The 23,207-nt window shown below is 42.9% G+C and overlaps 1 protein-coding gene across 1 annotated transcript in view; it reads right to left on the bottom strand.

Moving 5' to 3' along the window:
• The window catches only part of pold1 (polymerase (DNA directed), delta 1, catalytic subunit), a 79,212-nt gene that overhangs the window by 39,032 nt on the left and 16,973 nt on the right, over window positions 1–23,207 (bottom strand). The window contains exons 7-17 of the mRNA XM_062036461.1: window positions 17,762–17,876; window positions 17,573–17,702; window positions 14,153–14,319; window positions 13,946–14,050; window positions 9,296–9,436; window positions 6,623–6,733; window positions 6,366–6,557; window positions 6,199–6,287; window positions 2,551–2,667; window positions 2,376–2,489; window positions 2,154–2,301 (exon numbers count right to left, since the gene is read on the bottom strand). Coding sequence (XP_061892445.1) covers window positions 2,154–2,301; window positions 2,376–2,489; window positions 2,551–2,667; window positions 6,199–6,287; window positions 6,366–6,557; window positions 6,623–6,733; window positions 9,296–9,436; window positions 13,946–14,050; window positions 14,153–14,319; window positions 17,573–17,702; window positions 17,762–17,876 — 1,429 coding nt within the window. The remainder of the gene's footprint in view (window positions 1–2,153; window positions 2,302–2,375; window positions 2,490–2,550; window positions 2,668–6,198; window positions 6,288–6,365; window positions 6,558–6,622; window positions 6,734–9,295; window positions 9,437–13,945; window positions 14,051–14,152; window positions 14,320–17,572; window positions 17,703–17,761; window positions 17,877–23,207) is intronic.

Raw genomic sequence — 23,207 nt, 5'->3', positions numbered from 1 at the left:
TGCCTGAGCAAATTGTTTAAGAACAACATTTCTCAAGCAGCTATTGCAAGGAATTTAGGGATTTCACCATCTACGCTCCGTAATATCATCAAAGGGTTCAGAGAATGTGGAGAAATCACTGCACATAAGCAACGATATTAAAGTACCACTGATAGTCACACACACACAAAGTGTGGTGAAATTTCTCTAGGTAATGGGTTCCATTTTTATAGTCTTTGGTATGACTCGGCTGGGGTTTGAACTCACAACCTACCCATCTCAGGGCGGACACTCTAACCACAATGGGAGCCATTACCTCCCTGCTTGGCACTCAGCATCAAGGGTTGGAATTGGGGGTTGAATCACCAAAATGATTCCCGAGCACAGCCACCGCTGCTGCTCACTGCTCCCCTCACCTCCCAGGGGGTGAACATGGGGATGGGTCAAATACAGAGGGTAATTTCACCACACCTAGTGTGGGTGTGGGTGTGTGACTATCATTGGTACTTTAACTAACTTCATACAGCTTTTGAAGCAACATATGTTGCCATCCAAGCAACGCTATCATGGACGCCCCTGCTTATTTCAGCAAGACAATGCCAAGCCAGGTGTTACAACAGCATGGCTTCATAGTAAAAGAGTGCAGGTACTAGACTGGCCTGCCTGTAGTCCAGACCTGTCTCCCATTGAAAATGTGTGAAGGCTATAATATGAGAAGGGAGACTGTTGAACAACTTAAGCTGTACATCAAGCAAGAATGGGAAAGAATTCCACTTCAAAAATGTGTCTCCTCACTTCCCAAACCTTTAATACATCAACATCAACATTAAAAGTTAAATTAATATTAAATATGTTTCTTAACTAAACTGTCAAAAGTAAAGTGCAGATGAAAATACAGCTTCATTTAGTCATCATTTTTGCACTTAAGAAATTTCTCTAAGACATTAGCCAGACTTCATCTGTTTCTTTTATTTTGTCATTACTGCCACATGTGGTGGAAAAGTGTATTATAACTACCGGTATGTGGACCAAAGCAGAAAAAACAGATCTATTACATCCTGGGGGTGCTCGCTGGCATATAGTATATCCCATCCACGTGCTGGGGACCAAAGAAACACACCCGGGGCTCCCATGACTTCAGCGTTATGTTGAGTTGCTTTTTCATGCTGCCGCATGTGGAAAGCCGAACCGTGAAAATAATGCTAAGTGGTGGAAAACATGTTGGCGACTTCTGTAGTACGTCATGATAAACTTGAATATAAACTGTGTTTCTATTAGTTTGGAGATCTATCTTTACATTTGGACTTTTGCTTGATTCTTCACAATTTCTGCTATGTATTTCTCCATGAAATGTTATTTTCCATACTAGGCAACAAGTCCCAAGTGGACTATCGGTGGCCTTGGTCAGTGAACTACAACAAATCTCAGTGAATCAGTTTTATGCAATTTCAAATACATTTAATGCCTTAGTCCCACTGCAGATCACTACTATATATAGTCAAGATCATACAATGGTCTATATCACATTCAATGCATGAGTCCCACTGCAGATTGTTACTATATATAGTCAACATCATACAATGGTCTATATCACATTTAATGCATGAGTCCCACTGCAGATTGTTACTATATATAGTCAACATCATACAATGGTCTATATCACATTTAATGCATGAGTCCCACTGCAGATTGTTACTATATATAGTCAACATCATACAATGGTCTATATCACATTTAATGCATGAGTCCCACTGCAGATTGTTACTATATATAGTCAACATCATACAATGGTCTATATCACATTTAATGCATGAGTCCCACTGCAGATTGTTACTATATATAGTCAACATCATACAATGGTCTATATCACATTTAATGCATGAGTCCCACTGCAGATTGTTACTATATATAGTCAACATCATACAATGGTCTATATCACATTTAATGCATGAGTCCCACTGCAGATCACTACTATATATAGTCAACATCATACAATGGTCTATATCAATAAAGTACTATCTATCTATATCAGGGTGTCCAAACTGCAGCCTGCGAGACGTCATGAGTCTTATAAGGACTTTGGCACGCCAGGTGTTAGCAAATTGCCAGTCATCATATTGGCTGATGTTTGAAATCATCCTCTTTTCAGAAGGTGTCAGGTCCCTCAAACTCACCTGAGAGATCTCCAGGCAGGGCAGCTTGCCCACCTGAGCCCCCGTGAAGCCGTAGACGGAGTTTGCGCTGATCTTGAGGGCCAGCTGTCGGCCGTCCAGCACCTGCTTCTTGAAAGGGTCCGTTTCCTTCTTCAGCTCCGACTTGGCCCTGTGGACAGACGGGGCCGGGTGGGTCCTGATGCCACATTCCGGCCAAACGCCTTCTCCACTGGTTATCCCTACCTCTTCCTGGCTGACAGCAGGTTCTCCAGGATCTCAGGCAGGAGGCCTTTCCTCACAGAACTCTTCACAAACAGGTCCCCGGTGGGGGTCTTGATGAAGTCCTTTGGGGACAACCTGAACAGGCCGCCATGTTAGATACTATTCCAGGAGTTGAAAGGTGGTTGGTTAAACTCACCCCAGTTTATCTGCCGACCCTTTCTGCAGCAAGGTGGTGTAGCACAGGTTGTGGGCCATCATGATGGACGGGTACAGGGAGGAGAAATCCAGGGTGGCGATGGGAACGCTGTAATAGCTGGCAGACGGAGGGGAAATGAATACTTATTTGTTTCAATGTTGGTAATAAAATGTTCTCAGTCAGGAGCAATCTAATTACTCTTCCCACCGTTGTTGCCGTTACTGAGAAGGTGAAGTGGCTCCTTACTACTTTGCTTGACTGAAGCACAAAGTCAGCTTTCCAACAAACATCAGACTATCTCAGTGAAACTAAAATAATGATATTCTGTAACAGAATATCATTCATCTACCATGAATTGATTAACGTGGACCCCGACCTAAACAAGTTGAAAAACTTATTGGGGTGTTACCATTTAGTGGTCAATTGTACGGAATATGTACTGTACTGTGCAACCTACTAATACAAGTTTCAATCTAATTTCAATCAATCAAAGAAGAGAAAGTTCAACAAATACAAATAGAAGGAGTAGACATTGAAAGAGTGAATTAAATCACATTTGAAAGAGTAATAATAGATGACAAAATACACTGGAAACCTCATGTAAAAAATATCCAACATAAAGTAGCAAAAAATATTTCAATAATGCATAAAGCAAAATATGTTCTAGACCAAAAATGACTTCATATTGTCTACTGCTCACTAGTGTTCATATCTGACTTATTGTGTAGAAATATGGGAAATAACTACAAAAGTAAACGTATTCACTAACTGTTATAATACATCATGTTGGATATAGAGAACATAAACATTGTATTTATTAAATCAAAACTATTGGAATTCAATGACTTGGTGCATTTGCAAACATGTAACATGATGCAAACTACAAGAATGTACAACAATTCTTCTCAACTAAAGAGGACAAATATAACCTTAGAGGAAAATGTCATTTAAAACATTTGTATGCACGTACAACACTTAACACCTTTAGTATATCAGTAAGTGGAATTAAATGATGGAATGAATATGGGATAGGCTCCAGCACCCACTGCGACCCCGGGAGGGACAAGCCGTAGAAAATGGATGTATGGAATGAATAAACATTGTACTAATATGATCCACTTTAAAAGAAGCCGTTCAAAGTCAAAGTACAAAGATTGCTTTTTTATGTCAAGTAAAAGAAGGCTTTCTCTTACCTCAAAACACCTTTTAAGTTGGGATCCTATTATACAAACCCTACTTTTCTTACTTGTTAGTAAAGTTGCAAAATTCCAGGAATATTCAAAGTTGGAAACTTTCCATAGGAATTAACGGGAATATATGGGAATTAACGAGAATTAACAGGAATTAATGGAAAATTAATGGGAATAAACATTGAATGTAACATGCTAGATCTTGCAGCATGATTATTAGCTAAAACAACCTGATTTAATGCAAATTCAGTAGAATTTCAACCCTTGACTGTGCATTCCTCCATCACATGCACAGATAATTGCCAGCATGCTACACACTACAGCGGGGCTATTGAGGCCACACTAGTATTTGACTTCATCCAGTCAGGTAAGTGTTGATGGGGTAAATATATTTCATCTATGGTATTTAAGTGTAATAGAGGTGTAATTGCTTGTTACTGTAGACTACCCCAGCAGACTTACACTCAAGCTAGCTAGCTGTTCCTGTACTTGTTCAATGATTTTGGGGCCAATATCTCTAGCTAGCTAGGTTTATGTACCACCACAGGCTCATAATGAACCCAAAATAATTCTCCGTTAGCCGTGATGCTAATCTTCTCTATGTTAAATCCCATTCATTTATGCTAACAACGTTAATGATCCGAATTTACCTTTTTTGTGATGTGTAAAGTTCAAGTAGCAAATAGTAAATCAAAAGGTGTAGTTTCCTCTGCCTTCTGTTCTGCTAGCCATTCTGTTGTCATACAAGAATGTAGCTTATAGTTTCATTTAGCATGTTCATTTATTCATCTAGCCTATTTCTATTCATTTGTCCATCAGTAACATATTTTTAAAGACTACTCCAATTGTTTAGCCGACTATATCTGTGTGGCATTGCATTAGTGTTTTACAAGAATAAATAAATACAAACAGAATAATTTCACCCCAACCAATGTAGGTGGAAAGGCTGTGTACATTTGCAAATAGTGTGCAAAGAGCTACGTCAGGTATGCCACAAAGATGCAGCAGCATATAGACAAGTGCCCAATAATATATCATTATTGAATTCCCCATTCATTCCCATGGACCGTGTCCAACTTTGAATAATCAAAAAATGGTCAATACTTCCAAACTTCCCAAACTTAACTTCCTGTGGTAAATTTCCGGAAAATTTCTGGAAATTAACCAGAAACTTTCCACCCCTTTGCAACCCTACTTGTTACTACCTGTTTTTGTGTATTTGTGATGCACATCAGTCCATAAAATATAAAATAAAGTCATGGTGGAGATATTTAGTTACACATTTCCATGTATGGGTTAGTTTATGGGTCAAACTATATCAGGATATACATTTTGGTCCATATGACCCAGCCCTACACGTGTGTTAGCGACAGTGCTAGCACACTTTAGGGGATGTTCTGTGTTTAATTGAGTGTTACAGTAGGATTTATGATGGCATTGTGTCTATATGTATGTACATGTGTACCTTGTTTGAGTGTTCATCATGAAATGGAGATATTTAAGACATTTCATATTGCTACTCAATTTGTGCTACAAGTGAAAAAGACAGACAGACAGACACACACATAAACACACACACACGTATTTGTTACCTTTTGAGGCCGCCGAAAAATGCCTACTGAATGAAAGTCGTAATTTTACTCAACGCAAGTCAAAATTTTACAAGAAAAACTGAATATTTGTGCGATATAATAAAGGTTGGAATTTTAATCAACAGTCGCAAATTTACAAAAGCTAAAAATGTTGGCAATTTTAAGAAAACTTTAAAATTTTGGCAACATTACAATAATCGGAAATTTTACTTAGCAAAACGATGACAAAAGTCATAATTTTACTAAAAAATGTCACTGTTTTACAACAACAGAAAAATGGGCAATATCGTGATAAAAGTCAGAATTTTAAATGACAAAATGTCACCATTTTGCATTAAAAAGTAATACATTTACATAAAAAAGTAATAATTTTACGAGAAAATATTGCAATATTACAGAGACAGAAAGAATATGAGAAATTGTTCCCAATTTTATAAGAGAAAAGTTGACACATTGTGAGAAAGACTGCTTTTAGCTCATTTTAATTTTTTTTGTTTGTAATTGGTTTGTAATCGTCATTATTTACTTCAAGTTATTACAGTATGTCTAAATATACACATATGTATTTTTTTAAATACATTTTGGCCAAAGGGGGCACATTTCAGTTTTTTACACACACTTGTTATTTCATATGTTGACCAGAGGGAGAGCACACACAGTCAACATGAAAAATCCCTCCTTTTTGGGACCACCCTCTTTTAGATAGATGTCACCAGCAGGGGTGCTAATGAGACATTGTCTATTAGATGCAAGGTTATTGGGACCATGATTTATGTCCTAAACTTGTTCACACCTCCTCATATGGAAGATACTTTTCCTTCTTCATGCTTCAAGAAGGGTAGAAATACAAGAACACACGCACGCACCCTTTCTCTGGCTCAATGACCGTAGCTCCGGTGTAATCTTCTCCGCCCTGAGACTTGACAACCGGCATCACCAGGTCCTGTTTGGCGGCCTACAGGTGAACACAACACACACTTTGTTGTACAAGTGCTGATGTGAGGACCACGTCCCTGTGCCTTCCCCCCGTCACCTGTCGCAGCAGCTGGGAGACCACCTTGATCTGCTGCCCTCTGGACAGCAGGTAGGTGAGCGGCACACCTGTGACTCTGGCCATCTCCATGTAGTTGATGACACACATCAGCTTCTGCAGCAGCCGCAGGGGCAGGTAGGCGTCTTTCAGGCAGTACACGGCCAGACGGCGGCGCGTCTGCTCGTTGCCGTTCTGCCAGGCGTGGGGAACTTGGTGAGCTGGAAAGCTTGGAGACGTTGCCAGATGTTTTCCAGTACCTGCAGATCAGTGATGATGGAGTGCTGCACATCCTCTTTCTGTTCTTGCAGGAAGTGGAAGCTCACAGCATTCAAGGTGTACGAGCGCAGTTTGTAGTCCCGGAGCAGAACCTGGGGGATAGACGCACATGTCTTGAAAATAATAGAAGGATCAGGGCACACATGCATTGTCCACTGTGAAGGACAATTTCAAACACGTAGAAGCAGAAGCTCCAAATAGACTTCCTGGATTTGTTGTGACAAACAAAAGGTAGCATCCCAAACTTGCTCTTTTCTCCCTCCCTCGCTCTTTCACCGTCACAAGCTGGGGAATTTGCTTGCACCATGCAAAAAGTATCAACATCCACAAGTTTTAGCTTTAAATTATTAAAATGAGCTCAAATGTTAGCATGCTAATGTTAACATATGGAAAAGTTAGCGTGCTTTGAAGATGATCAATCAATCGATCAAATCAATCAATGATTTTTAGGTTAAAACAAAAAAATAGCTAAAATGCTGGATAAAAAATGTTAGCATGATGACATAGCAAAAGTTAGCGTAATTCTAAGATGCCGCCAAGTATTGAAAGCTATGATTTTAAGGTTCATACAAATATAATTGGTAAAAATGCTAAGATAAAATGTTAGCGTGTGACAGATAGCATGATGACATAGCAAAAGTTGCGTAATTCTAAGATGCCGCCAAGTATTCAAAGCCCCGATTTTAAGATTCTTACAAATACAATTGGCAAAAATGCTAGCATAAAATATTAGCATGTTACCGTTAGCATGAAGACAGCAAAAGTTAGTGTAATTCCAAGATGCCACCAAGTATTGAAAGCCATGATTTTAAGGTTCATACAAATACAATTTTAGCATAAAATGTTAGCATGTTACTGTTAGCATGATGACATAGCAAAAGTTTGCGTAATTCTAAGATGCTGCCAAGTAAAATGCTAGCATAAACATTTGCATTAATCGTTTTTTCCAAAGATATTTTCAGTGAGAATTCCTCCATAAACGACTGTCCTGCACTAATTCAGACTAGGTACTGATGGGTAAATGAGCTAATTCAGACTAGGTACTGATGGGTAAATGAGCTAATTCAGACTAGGTACTGGCGGGTAAATGAGCTAATTCAGGCTAGGTACTGATGGGTAAATGAGCTAATTCAGACTAGGTACTGACGGGTAAATGAGCTAATTCAGACTAGGTACTGATGGGTAAATGAGCTCATTCAGACTAGGTACTGGCGGGTAAATGAGCTAATTCAGACTAGGTACTGGCGGGTAAATGAGCTAATTCAGACTAGGTACTGGCGGGTAAATGAGCTAATTCAGACTAGGTACTGGCAGGTAAATGAGCTAATTCAGACTAGGTACTGGCGGGTAAATGAGCTAATTCAGACTAGGTACTGGCGGGTAAATGGGCTAATTCAGACTAGGTACTGACGGGTAAATGAGCTAATTCAGACTAGGTACTGATGGGTAAATGAGCTAATTCAGACTAGGTACTGAAGGGTAAATGAGCTAATTCAGACTAGGTACTGACGGGTAAATGAGCTAATTCAGACTAGGTACTGACGGGTAAATGAGCTAATTCAGACTAGGTACTGAAGGGTAAATGAGCTAATTCAGACTAGGTACTGACAGGTAAATGAGCTAATTCAGACTAGGTACTGACGGGTAAATGAGGTAATTCAGACTAGGTACTGACGGGTATATGAGCTAATTCAGACTAGGTACTGACAGGTAAATGAGCTAATCCAGACTAGATACTGGCGGGTAAATGAGCTAATTCAGACTAGGTACTGACGGGTAAATGAGCTAATTCAGACTAGGTACTGACGGGTAAATGAGCTAATTCAGACTAGGTACTGACGGGTAAATGAGCTAATTCAGACTAGGTACTGGCGGGTAAATGGGCTAATTCAGACTAGGTACTGGCGGGTAAATGGGCTAATTCAGACTAGGTACTGGCGGGTAAATGACTAATTCAGACTAGGTACTGGCGGGTAAATGAGCTAATTCAGACTAGGTACTGACAGGTAAATGAGCTAATTCAGACTAGGTACTGACAGGTAAATGAGCTAATTCAGACTAGGTACTGGCGGGTAAATGAGCTAATTCAGATTAGGTACTGGCGGGTAAATGGGCTGATTCAGACTAGGTACTGACAGGTAAATGAGCTAATTCAGACTAGGTACTGGCGGGTAAATGGGCTAATTCAGACTAGGTACTGACAGGTAAATGAGCTAATTCAGACTAGGTACTGACAGGTAAATGAGCTAATTCAGACTAGGTACTGACAGGTAAATGAGCTAATTCAGACTAGGTACTGGCGGGTAAATGAGCTAATTCAGACTAGGTACTGGCGGGTAAATGGGCTAATTCAGACTAGGTACTGACAGGTAAATGAGCTAATTCAGACTAGGTACTGACAGGTAAATGAGCTAATTCAGACTAGGTACTGGCGGGTAAATGAGCTAATTCAGACTAGGTACTGGCGGGTAAATGGGCTAATTCAGACTAGGTACTGACAGGTAAATGAGCTAATTCAGACTAGGTACTGGCGGGTAAATGGGCTAATTCAGACTAGGTACTGGCGGGTAAATGACTTATTCAGACTAGGTACTGGCGGGTAAATGAGCTAATTCAGACTAGGTACTGACAGGTAAATGTCCAAAGTTGCTGACCTGCAGCAAGTCAAACTGAACGCGACCTTCCATGTTGATGACCTTGTTCTCTCTGCGGCCCATCTGCTTGCTCTGGAAGTTGAGGTCTCGCAACACCGACTTGATCCCTCTCACTCTGCCCAAATACGGGAACAGGTTGACCTGCACGCAAGTCAAACATCAGGAGCAGGCGGCCATGACCGACTGTGCACAAATCAAACATCAGGAGCAGGCGGCCATGACCGACTGTGCACAAATCAAACATCAGGAGTAGGCGGCCATGACAGACTGTGCACAAATCAAACATCAGGAGCAGGCGGCCATGACCGACTGTGCACAAGTCAAACATCAGGAGCAGGCGGCCATGACCGACTGTGCACAAATCAAACATCAGGAGCAGGCGGCCATGAGCGACTGTGCACAAATCAAACATCAGGAGCAGGCGGCCATGACCGACTGTGCACAAATCAAACATCAGGAGCAGGCGGCCATGAGCGACTGTGCACAAATCAAACATCAGGAGCAGGCGGCCATGAGCGACTGTGCACAAATCAAACATCAGGAGCAGGCGGCCATGACCGACTGTGCACAAATCAAACATCAGGAGCAGGCGGCCATGACCGCCTGTGCACAAATCAAACATCAGGAGCAGGCGGCCATGACCGACTGTGCACAAATCAAACATCAGGAGCAGGCGGCCATGACCGCCTGTGCACAAATCAAACATCAGGAGCAGGCGGCCATGAGCGACTGTGCACAAATCAAACATCAGGAGCAGGCGGCCATGACCGACTGTGCACAAATCAAACATCAGGAGCAGGCGGCCATGACCGCCTGTGCACAAATCAAACATCAGGAGCAGGCGGCCATGACCGACTGTGCACAAATCAAACATCAGGAGCAGGCGGCCATGACCGACTGTGCACAAATCAAACATCAGGAGCAGGCGGCCATGACCGACTGTGCACAAATCAAACATCAGGAGCAGGCGGCCATGACCGCCTGTGCACAAATCAAACATCAGGAGCAGGCGGCCATGAGCGACTGTGCACAAATCAAACATCAGGAGCAGGCGGCCATGAGCGACTGTGCACAAATCAAACATCAGGAGCAGGCGGCCATGAGCGACTGTGCACAAATCAAACATCAGGAGCAGGCGGCCATGAGCGACTGTGCACAAATCAAACATCAGGAGCAGGCGGCCATGACCGCCTGTGCACAAATCAAACATCAGGAGTAGGCGGCCATGAGCGACTGTGCACAAATCAAACATCAGGAGTAGGCGGCCATGAGCGACTGTGCACAAGTCAAACATCAGGAGCAGGCGGCCATGAGCGACTGTGCACAAATCAAACATCAGGAGCAGGCGGCCATGACCGCCTGTGCACAAATCAAACATCAGGAGTAGGCGGCCATGAGCGACTGTGCACAAGTCAAACATCAGGAGCAGGCGGCCATGAGCGACTGTGCACAAATCAAACATCAGGAGCAGGCGGCCATGACCGCCTGTGCACAAATCAAACATCAGGAGTAGGCGGCCATGAGCGACTGTGCACAAATCAAACATCAGGAGCAGGCGGCCATGACCGACTGTGCACAAATCAAACATCAGGAGTAGGCGGCCATGAGCGACTGTGCACAAGTCAAACATCAGGAGTAGGCGGCCATGACCGACTGTGCACAAATCAAACATCAGGAGCAGGCGGCCATGAGCGACTGTGCACAAATCAAACATCAGGAGCAGGCGGCCATGAGCGACTGTGCACAAATCAAACATCAGGAGCAGGCGGCCATGAGCGACTGTGCACAAATCAAACATCAGGAGCAGGCGGCCATGAGCGACTGTGCACAAGTCAAACATCAGGAGCAGGCGGCCATGAGCGACTGTGCACAAATCAAACATCAGGAGCAGGCGGCCATGAGCGACTGTGCACAAATCAAACATCAGGAGTAGGCGGCCATGAGCGACTGTGCACAAATCAAACATCAGGAGTAGGCGGCCATGAGCGACTGTGCACAAGTCAAACATCAGGAGCAGGCGGCCATGAGCGACTGTGCACAAATCAAACATCAGGAGCAGGCGGCCATGACCGCCTGTGCACAAATCAAACATCAGGAGTAGGCGGCCATGAGCGACTGTGCACAAGTCAAACATCAGGAGCAGGCGGCCATGAGCGACTGTGCACAAATCAAACATCAGGAGCAGGCGGCCATGAGCGACTGTGCACAAGTCAAACATCAGGAGCAGGCGGCCATGAGCGACTGTGCACAAATCAAACATCAGGAGCAGGCGGCCATGACCGACTGTGCACAAATCAAACATCAGGAGCAGGCGGCCATGACCGACTGTGCACAAATCAAACATCAGGAGTAGGCGGCCATGAGCGACTGTGCACAAATCAAACATCAGGAGCAGGCGGCCATGACCGACTGTGCACAAATCAAACATCAGGAGTAGGCGGCCATGAGCGACTGTGCACAAATCAAACATCAGGAGCAGGCGGCCATGACCGACTGTGCACAAATCAAACATCAGGAGTAGGCGGCCATGAGCGACTGTGCACAAGTCAAACATCAGGAGTAGGCGGCCATGACCGACTGTGCACAAATCAAACATCAGGAGCAGGCGGCCATGAGCGACTGTGCACAAATCAAACATCAGGAGCAGGCGGCCATGAGCGACTGTGCACAAATCAAACATCAGGAGCAGGCGGCCATGAGCGACTGTGCACAAATCAAACATCAGGAGCAGGCGGCCATGAGCGACTGTGCACAAGTCAAACATCAGGAGCAGGCGGCCATGAGCGACTGTGCACAAATCAAACATCAGGAGCAGGCGGCCATGAGCGACTGTGCACAAATCAAACATCAGGAGCAGGCGGCCATGACCGACTGTGCACAAATCAAACATCAGGAGTAGGCGGCCATGAGCGACTGTGCACAAGTCAAACATCAGGAGTAGGCGGCCATGACCGACTGTGCACAAATCAAACATCAGGAGCAGGCGGCCATGAGCGACTGTGCACAAATCAAACATCAGGAGCAGGCGGCCATGAGCGACTGTGCACAAATCAAACATCAGGAGCAGGCGGCCATGAGCGACTGTGCACAAATCAAACATCAGGAGCAGGCGGCCATGAGCGACTGTGCACAAGTCAAACATCAGGAGCAGGCGGCCATGAGCGACTGTGCACAAATCAAACATCAGGAGCAGGCGGCCATGACCGACTGTGCACAAATCAAACATCAGGAGCAGGCGGCCATGACCGACTGTGCACAAATCAAACATCAGGAGTAGGCGGCCATGAGCGACTGTGCACAAATCAAACATCAGGAGCAGGCGGCCATGAGCGACTGTGCACAAATCAAACATCAGGAGCAGGCGGCCATGACCGACTGTGCACAAATCAAACATCAGGAGTAGGCGGCCATGAGCGACTGTGCACAAATCAAACATCAGGAGCAGGCGGCCATGAGCGACTGTGCACAAATCAAACATCAGGAGCAGGCGGCCATGACCGCCTGTGCACAAATCAAACATCAGGAGTAGGCGGCCATGAGCGACTGTGCACAAGTCAAACATCAGGAGCAGGCGGCCATGACCGACTGTGCACAAATCAAACATCAGGAGCAGGCGGCCATGACCGACTGTGCACAAATCAAACATCAGGAGTAGGCGGCCATGAGCGACTGTGCACAAATCAAACATCAGGAGCAGGCGGCCATGAGCGACTGTGCACAAATCAAACATCAGGAGCAGGCGGCCATGAGCGACTGTGCACAAATCAAACATCAGGAGCAGGCGGCCATGACCGCCTGTGCACAAATCAAACATCAGGAGTAGGCGGCCATGAGCGACTGTGCACAAATCAAACATCAGGAGCAGGCGGCCATGACCGACTGTGCACAAGTCAAACATCAGGAGCAGGCGGCCATGAGCGACTGTGCACAAATCAAACATCAGGAGCAGGCGGCCATGACCGACTGTGCACAAATCAAACATCAGGAGCAGGCGGCCATGACCGACTGTGCACAAATCAAACATCAGGAGTAGGCGGCCATGAGCGACTGTGCACAAATCAAACATCAGGAGCAGGCGGCCATGAGCGACTGTGCACAAATCAAACATCAGGAGCAGGCGGCCATGAGCGACTGTGCACAAATCAAACATCAGGAGCAGGCGGCCATGACCGCCTGTGCACAAATCAAACATCAGGAGCAGGCGGCCATGAGCGACTGTGCACAAATCAAACATCAGGAGCAGGCGGCCATGAGCGACTGTGCACAAATCAAACATCAGGAGCAGGCGGCCATGAGCGACTGTGCACAAATCAAACATCAGGAGCAGGCGGCCATGACCGCCTGTGCACAAATCAAACATCAGGAGCAGGCGGCCATGACCGCCTGTGCACAAATCAAACATCAGGAGTAGGCGGCCATGAGCGACTGTGCACAAATCAAACATCAGGAGCAGGCGGCCATGACCGCCTGTGCACAAATCAAACATCAGGAGTAGGCGGCCATGAGCGACTGTGCACAAATCAAACATCAGGAGCAGGCGGCCATGAGCGACTGTGCACAAATCAAACATCAGGAGTAGGCGGCCATGACCGACTGTGCACAAATCAAACATCAGGAGCAGGCGGCCATGAGCGACTGTGCAACACTAACCTTTAAAGCCGCCGCCCTGTTGAGCAGGTAGGGAAAGTCAAAGTTCTGGATGTTGTACCCCGTGATGATGTCAGCGTCCACCGTCCTGAGGAACTCAGCCCAGCTCTGCTCACACCCAGCAGATTAGTCACAACAAAGTGACATAATCATGCATCAAACATTTGTCTGCTCACAGATTAGTCACAACAAAGTGAAAGTATTCCCTACCTGCAGAAGCTGCTTCTCCTGAGTAAAGCACAAGATCTGGGAGCCCACAATGCTGGCGCAGGACTGGAGTGTGAAAACCGTACGGATGAAGGGCTCCGTCTCACCCTGACGCTGCACCATGGACGCGATCTGGATCACCGGATCCTTGTCGGCTTCCGGAAAGATCCCTAAAATGAAAACAATGGAAAAGTGAGTTTTTTCTTGGCATCATACTGGTATGGAACTTTAAAGCACAACAGAACTACACAATATATACACATAATGGACTAATATTTAGTGTTTCATCATTAGTCAACTAATAAACACTGTCCTGCATGAGAACTTACTTTTATATGAATTCATTTCAGAATAAAAGTCACTCATTGTTAATAATTCTCCCAAATAAGTTTTCATATCTGACAGGGAATTTATTGGAATTCTTGTGAGAATTCTTCCCCAGTCTGCCCCCCTCTCTCTTCCACTGACATGAACTTGTGAAAACGTGCATTCCAGTTTTAGTGTTTGTCTCCTAGCGTCTTTGCTACTGCAGGAATGGAGTGGCACGACAAGGCTCGTCAAAGGCCACTTTCATGACTCAGTGGAGTAACTACAAGACTTTGCTACTGCAGCAATGGAGTGGCACGACAAGGCTCATCAAAGGCCACTTTCATGACTCAGTGGAGTAACTAGAAGACTTTGCTACTGCAGCAATGGAGTGGCACGACAAGGCTCGTCAAAGGCCACTTTCATGACTCAGTGGAGTAACTACAAGACTTTGCTACTGCAGCAATGGAGTGGCACGACAAGGCTCGTCAAAGGCCACTTTCATGACTCAGTGGAGTAACTACAAGACTTTGCTACTGCAGCAATGGAGTGGCACGACAAGGCTCATCAAAGGCCACTTTCATGACTCAGTGGAGTAACTAGAAGACTTTGCTACTGCAGCAATGGAGTGGCACGACAAGGCTCATCAAAGGCCACTTTCATGACTCAGTGGAGTAACTAGAAGACTTTGCTACTGCAGCAATGGAGTGGCACGACAAGGCTCGTCAAAGGCCACTTTCATGACTCAGTGGAGTAACTAGAAGACTTTGCTACTGCAGCAATGGAGTGGCACGACAAGGCTCATCAAAGGCCACTTTCATGACTCAGTGGAGTAACTACAAGACTTTGCTACTGCAGCAATGGAGTGGCACGACAAGGCTCGTCAAAGGCCACTTTCATGACTCAGTGGAGTAACTACAAGACTTTGCTACTGCAGCAATGGAGTGGCACGACAAGGCTCATCAAAGGCCACTTTCATGACTCAGTGGAGTAACTACAAGACTTTGCTACTGCAGCAATGGAGTGGCACGACAAGGCTCATCAAAGGCCACTTTCATGACTCAGTGGAGTAACTAGAAGACTTTGCTACTGCAGCAATGGAGTGGCACGACAAGGCTCGTCAAAGGCCACTTTCATGACTCAGTGGAGTAACTAGAAGACTTTGCTACTGCAGCAATGGAGTGGCACGACAAGGCTCATCAAAGGCCACTTTCATGACTCAGTGGAGTAACTACAAGACTTTGCTACTGCAGCAATGGAGTGGCACGACAAGGCTCGTTAAAGGCCAATTTCATGACTCAGTGGAGTAACTACAAGACTTTGCTACTGCAGCAATGGAGTGGCACGACAAGGCTCGTCAAAGGCCACATTCATGACTCAGTGGAGTAACTAGAAGACTTTGCTACTGCAGCAATGGAGTGGCACGACAAGGCTCATCAAAGGCCACTTTCATGACTCAGTGGAGTAACTACAAGACTTTGCTACTGCAGCAATGGAGTGGCACGACAAGGCTCGTTAAAGGCCAATTTCATGACTCAGTGGAGTAACTACAAGACTTTGCTACTGCAGCAATGGAGTGGCACGACAAGGCTCGTCAAAGGCCACATTCATGACTCAGTGGAGTAACTAGAAGACTTTGCTACTGCAGCAATGGAGTGGCACGACAAGGCTCATCAAAGGCCACATTCATGACTCAGTGGAGTAACTAGAAGACTTTGCTACTGCAGCAATGGAGTGGCACGACAAGGCTCGTTAAAGGCCAATTTCATGACTCAGTGGAGTAACTACAAGACTTTGCTACTGCAGCAACGGAGTGGCACGACAAGGCTCGTTAAAGGCCACTTTCATGACTCAGTGGAGTAACTACAAGACTTTGCTACTGCAGCAATGGAGTGGCACGACAAGGCTCGTCAAAGGCCACTTTCATGACTCAGTGGAGTAACTAGAAGACTTTGCTACTGCAGCAATGGAGTGGCACGACAAGGCTCGTTAAAGGCCAATTTCATGACTCAGTGGAGTAACTACAAGACTTTGCTACTGCAGCAATGGAGTGGCACGACAAGGCTCGTCAAAGGCCACTTTCATGACTCAGTGGAGTAACTAGAAGACTTTGCTACTGCAGCAATGGAGTGGCATGACAAGGCTCATCAAAGGCCACATTCATGACTCAGTGGAGTAACTAGAAGACTTTGCTACTGCAGCAATGGAGTGGCACGACAAGGCTCGTTAAAGGCCAATTTCATGACTCAGTGGAGTAACTACAAGACTTTGCTACTGCAGCAATGGAGTGGCACAACAAGGCTCGTTAAAGGCCACTTTCATGACTCAGTGGAGTAACTACAAGACTTTGCTACTGCAGCAATGGAGTGGCACGACAAGGCTCGTTAAAGGCCACTTTCATGACTCAGTGGAGTAACTAGAAGACTTTGCTACTGCAGCAATGGAGTGGCACAACAAGGCTCGTTAAAGGCCACTTTCATGACTCAGTGGAGTAACTAGAAGACTTTGCTACTGCAGCAATGGAGTGGCACGACAAGGCTCGTTAAAGGCCACTTTCATGACTCAGTGGAGTAACTAGAAGACGGACGTGACGACGTCAGAAAAGATATCTGGCCAAAACCCTTCATGTGGGTTAATATCTTGACTTGTTATACAAGTAAAGAAGGTGAGGCAGCAGCTCACACATTCTCCTACTTTCTGTAACATCCTGCACAAAATTTCAGCCATCTTGAAAAATGTCTCAACTATAATCTCGGTGAAGGAGCCCAGAATGTTTTTGTTTCAACGTTCACACAATAAATCCATAAAATGGAGGAGAAGAGTTTCCCCAGGAGATTGTTTATATTTTGAAATCAAATGTTGATGTTCCACTTAGACATGTCATAAAGCTGCTAAATTAAAGACAACATCAAACATTCCTACAAATAATGTTTAAGACAACTTCAAGTCTTGTACTTATTTAGTTCTATCTTAGTACCAATGTTGTTATGTTTCATCTATGAATTTGCTGGTTGGACAATAAAGATCTATCCTCAGCTCTTGAAAGAACTTGGACGATCTGCTCCAAATATCAGGACTACTAATAATGACCAATCATATCAGTCCATCTGAGCAGACCTTTCCTTCCGGCACATTCGATGTCAAAGCTGAGGACTCGGAGAGGAGCGATCCTCTGCCAGTCTCCTTCTGCTGGGTGACTGGTCAGGTGGGTCCAGGCCACGTCCACCTCGTACTGACACAGGGACACCTGCGCCATGAGGATGTTACCAACACAGTTTCAAGTAAGACCAGTCAAATCAACCCTACTTTGCCTGGACCATAAGGCTCTGTGTCTCCTGGACTCCTCTCCTCTCGGACTCTGTACTTGCTTTTAGGAAGTTCAATCCAGCAGCATCCCACGATATCACAGTCCACCATGAATCTGCCAAAGATGCATGTTATTGATCCGTGGAACACAATTATGGCTTCAACCCCAGCAGCTGGTGACATAAATTGACCAACATCTATGGCAAGAACATGCCGTGACAGACCTTGACTTTTCACTTAATGGACTAAGGATGTAACAATAAACAGTACAAACATAATTTGCGATAAAATTCCCGATGGCTAGTAATAGGTCTAATTTTTAATTACAGAAAAACCGTCATATATTAATGCATTTTAAGCAACAGGAAGTCAGGCGCACACGCTCGCGTCGTTTGGCTTGATAATCATGGCGGACTAACTACACAGACTTTGCTGCGGAGATTTCCCCTCGGAGTAAACAGAGCCAAGCGCTTGGTTTAACCTCATTTTCCCTCGCTTCCCGCCGTGCGTGTAAGAGACACTGTTGTGTTTAGATGGAGACAGGTGTGGACAATATTGCCCCCACACTAAAAGTATACAGAAAACTATTTGATGTTGCTTTTATTTTCTCAATACAGCGTCCATCAGCTGTTGTGAGAGTTAATGAGATGAGGAAACATGCAGCAGGTGATGTGTCGTGAACGTTGTCACAACTTGTTTATAAAGTCTTTACTTTGTTTACTGGGATGTTCACTCCTTTATTTAACTGTATCAGTGTTCAAATAACATCAATACTAGCTCAAATGTTTTGTCATCTCATCAAATTGAACGCAGGCTGCGAAGATTGTGTATTCGATGTGAGAGGTGTCACTCCTCTTTATTTTTGTTGGCCAAACTGTTGCACTGAACCAAGAGAAGAACAAATCTTGTTTATTAGACGTCATCTTCATTATCCAAACTGCTTTGTGTTTTATTTTGATATCAAAAAGTAAACAAGGTTGGTTTTTTTTACATTACTTGTGTATTATTTTTTATTTTTTGTCCTATCCAGCTTCTCAGGCAAATCATATAGTAGATGTAGATGATCATATAGTAGATGTAGATGATCATATAGTAGATGTAGATGATCATATAGTAGATGTAGATGATCATATAGTAGATGTAGATGATCATATAGTAGATGTAGATGATCATATAGTAGATGTAGATGATCATATAGTAGATGTAGATGATCATATAGTAGATGTAGATGATCATATAGTAGATGTAGATGATCATATAGTAGATGTAGATGATCATATAGTAGATGTAGATGATCATATAGTAGATGTAGATGATCATATAGTAGATGTAGATGATCATATAGCAGATGTAGATGATCATATAGTAGATGTAGATGATCATATAGTTGATGTAGATGATCATATAGTAGATGTAGATGATCATATAGTAGATGTAGATGATCATATAGTTGATGTAGATGATCATATAGTTGATGTAGATGATCATATAGTAGATGTAGATGATCATATAGTAGATGTAGATGATCATATAGTAGATGTAGATGATCATATAGTAGATGTAGATGATCATATAGTAGATGTAGATGATCATATAGTAGATGTAGATGATCATATAGTAGATGTAGATGATCATATAGTAGATGTAGATGATCATATAGTAGATGTAGATGATCATATAGCAGATGTAGATGATCATATAGTAGATGTAGATGATCATATAGTAGATGTAGATGATCATATCGGCTGTTCACATTGACTTTACACAAGAGAAGTGTAGGATACTTCTCTTGTTGCCTTATTTGTATTTGACTTATTTAATGTATTTATATTATCATTAGGTGCAGCCGGGCCGGAGCAGGAGGGGATAGGAGAAAAAAAGGAAGACAGAGGGGGAATTGTGGGGACAAGAGGGGGATTAGACAGAGAGACAAAAACAACAACAGCAAACAACAATAACAACAACAACAATAGAACAACATTAGCAAATAGGATGTGTACAAAAATGATGGTAAAAGTGATAGCAATGAAGCAGTTAGCGAAATAAATAATAATACAGAAATGACAATGAGCATTATTACACTACAAATGGAGCAACACAAATACCAATAGAAATAGTGCTATTGATAATGAACAATACCAATAATTGACCTTTATTATCAACAATAAAAAATGGAGGGGAAGAAAGAGAAGCCAGCTATATTAACCTTGTAGATTGTTATAGTAACAATAGGTTAAGCTTTGTCAGAGTGCCATGTGTTACCCAGTTTACCCTAGGGCAACAACGTTAATATGTTTGATGAAACCTGATTATGTGCATGAGTGTATGTATGTATATGTACTTGTATATGTACAGTATGTGTATATGTATGTTTGTACAGTGAATGTATATGTACAGTATGTGTATATGTATGTTTGTACAGTGAATGTATATGTACAGTATGTGTATATGTATGTTTGTACAGTGAATGTATATGTACAGTATGTGTATGTTTGTACAGTGAATGTATATGTACATGTATGTGTATATGTATGTTTGTACAGTGAATGTATATGTACAGTATGTGTATATGTATGTTTGTACAGTGAATGTATATGTACAGTATGTGTATATGTATGTTTGTACAGTGAATGTATATGTACATGTATGTGTATATGTATGTTTGTACAGTGAATGTATATGTACAGTATGTGTATATGTATGTTTGTACAGTGAATGTATATGTACATGTACATGTATATGTATGTTTGTACAGTGAATGTATATGTACATGTATATGTATGTTTGTACAGTGAATGTATATGTACAGTATGTGTATATGTATGTTTGTACAGTGAATGTATATGTACATGTATGTGTATATGTATGTTTGTACAGTGAATGTATATGTACATGTATGTGTATATGTATGTTTGTACAGTGAATGTATATGTACATGTATATGTATGTTTGTACAGTGAATGTATATGTACATGTATGTGTATATGTATGTTTGTACAGTGAATGTATATGTACAGTATGTGTATATGTATGTTTGTACAGTGAATGTATATGTACATGTACATGTATATGTATGTTTGTACAGTGAATGTATATGTACATGTACATGTATATGTATGTTTGTACAGTGAATGTATATGTACATGTATATGTATGTTTGTACAGTGAATGTATATGTACAGTATGTGTATATGTATGTTTGTACAGTGAATGTATATGTACATGTATGTGTATATGTATGCTTGTACAGTGAATGTATATGTACAGTATGTGTATATGTATGTTTGTACAGTGAATGTATATGTACAGTATGTGTATATGTATGTTTGTACAGTGAATGTATATGTACATGTATGTGTATATGTATGTTTGTACAGTGAATGTATATGTACAGTATGTGTATATGTATGTTTGTACAGTGAATGTATATGTACATGTACATGTATATGTATGTTTGTACAGTGAATGTATATGTACATGTACATGTATATGTATGTTTGTACAGTGAATGTATATGTACAGTATGTGTATATGTATGTTTGTACAGTGAATGTATATGTACATGTATGTGTATATGTATGCTTGTACAGTGAATGTATATGTACAGTATGTGTATATGTATGTTTGTACAGTGAATGTATATGTACATGTACATGTATATGCATGTTTGTACAGTGAATGTATTTGTACATGTATGTTTGTACAGTGAATGTATATGTACATGTATATGTATGTTTGTACAGTGAATGTGCATGTGGATTGAATGGAATTGCATGGAATTATAAAGCATTTAATCATGGATATAGTGATATAGTACATGTGTAATGAAGTGTGTATTGTCTTTAACATCAGTACACACTACAATGAATACATAGTACATGTGTAATGAAGTTATATTGTCTTTAACATCAGTACACACTACAATGAATACATAGTACATGTGTAATGAAGTTATATTGTCTTTAACATCAGTACACACTACAAGGAGGACGCTATTTTTTTAGTTGCTTTTTACGCGCGAGCACAGTCGCGCCCGACTCATGGAAGCAAGACATGTAAATTAACTTCAAGATTTGTGGTTAAACAAGGACTAAAAACATAAGATAATGTTGCATCTTTCTTATGACACAGAGCAAAAAGTCTTGCCTGTCAAAGTTGTCTTATAAGTTGAAGGTTCCACAACCGTCATACAAAACAGCTGAGTGTCATTAGCACCGGCGGGAGTGTCGCAAAGCCCTTTTTGATGTGTCTTTTTATTCATGTTGAGTGAAAATAGCAGCATGTTTACGTTCAAACATACAGTAAGTCAAGTAATGTGTTTAAAAGCAGCAGTGTTGTTTAAAGATTAAAGTACCAATGATTGTCACACACACACTAGATGTGGTGAAATTTGTCCTCTGCATTTGTCTCATCCCCTTGGGGAGCAGTGGGCAGCAGCGGCGCCACGCCCGGGAATCATTTTGGCTGAGCTTGGAAATGACAGCGTACAACCATGACGTCATCACAAGTCTGCGTGTGTGCCGCGTACACGCATACACTATGTGACATCATCACAAGTCTGCGTGTGTGCCGTGTACACGCATACACTAAGTGACGTCATCACAAGTCTGCGTGTGTGCCGTGTACACGCATACACTAAGTGACGTCATCACACGCATACACTAAGTGACGTCATCACAAGTCTGCGTGTGTGCCGTGTACACGCACACACTAAGTGACGTCATCACACGCATACACTAAGTGACGTCATCACAAGTCTGCGTGTGTGCCGTGTACACGCATACACTAAGTGACGTCATCACAAGCATGCGTGTGTGCCGTGTACACGCATACACTAAGTGACGTCATCACACGCATACACTAAGTGACGTCATCACAAGTCTGCGTGTGTGCCGTGTACACGCACACACTAAGTGACGTCATCACACGCATACATTAAGTGACGTCATCACAAGTCTGCGTGTGTGCCGCGTACACGCATACACTGACGTCATCACACGCATACACTAAGTGGCGTCATCACAAGTCTGCGTGCCGTGCCATGTACACGCATATGCTGAGTGGAGAGTTTTGGATCTCTACACTTTGGCCAGCGTTTGTAAAAGTCTGCGTTTTTAAAGACCAAAGTATGAGTCTGTGTGTGGACAAGAGACTTAAACATGAGCTTTGACTACTAAACGAGGCAAAATGGCGTTTAAAAAAATAATTAAAAAAACATTTTACGACGCCTCGAATCAGCCAAAATTCCTCGAATATATTCTGTAATCAGATTACTGGAGTTACATGTCCCTTGGCAAGTTGACCTGCAATAAGGCACTTTTGGTAGCCACCCACAAGCTTCTGATGGAATTTTTGACCACTCCTCTTGACTAAATTGCTGCAGTTCAGCTAATTTGTTGGTTTTCTGACATGGACTTGTTTCTTCAGCATTGTCCACACCTTTAAG

The sequence above is a fragment of the Entelurus aequoreus genome, linkage group LG25 (assembly GCF_033978785.1).
Source record: "Entelurus aequoreus isolate RoL-2023_Sb linkage group LG25, RoL_Eaeq_v1.1, whole genome shotgun sequence".
NCBI classification, from domain to species: domain Eukaryota; kingdom Metazoa; phylum Chordata; class Actinopteri; order Syngnathiformes; family Syngnathidae; genus Entelurus; species Entelurus aequoreus.
The sequence above is the reverse complement of the archived record's forward strand: the minus strand, read 5'-3'. Positions and strand labels throughout refer to the sequence as shown.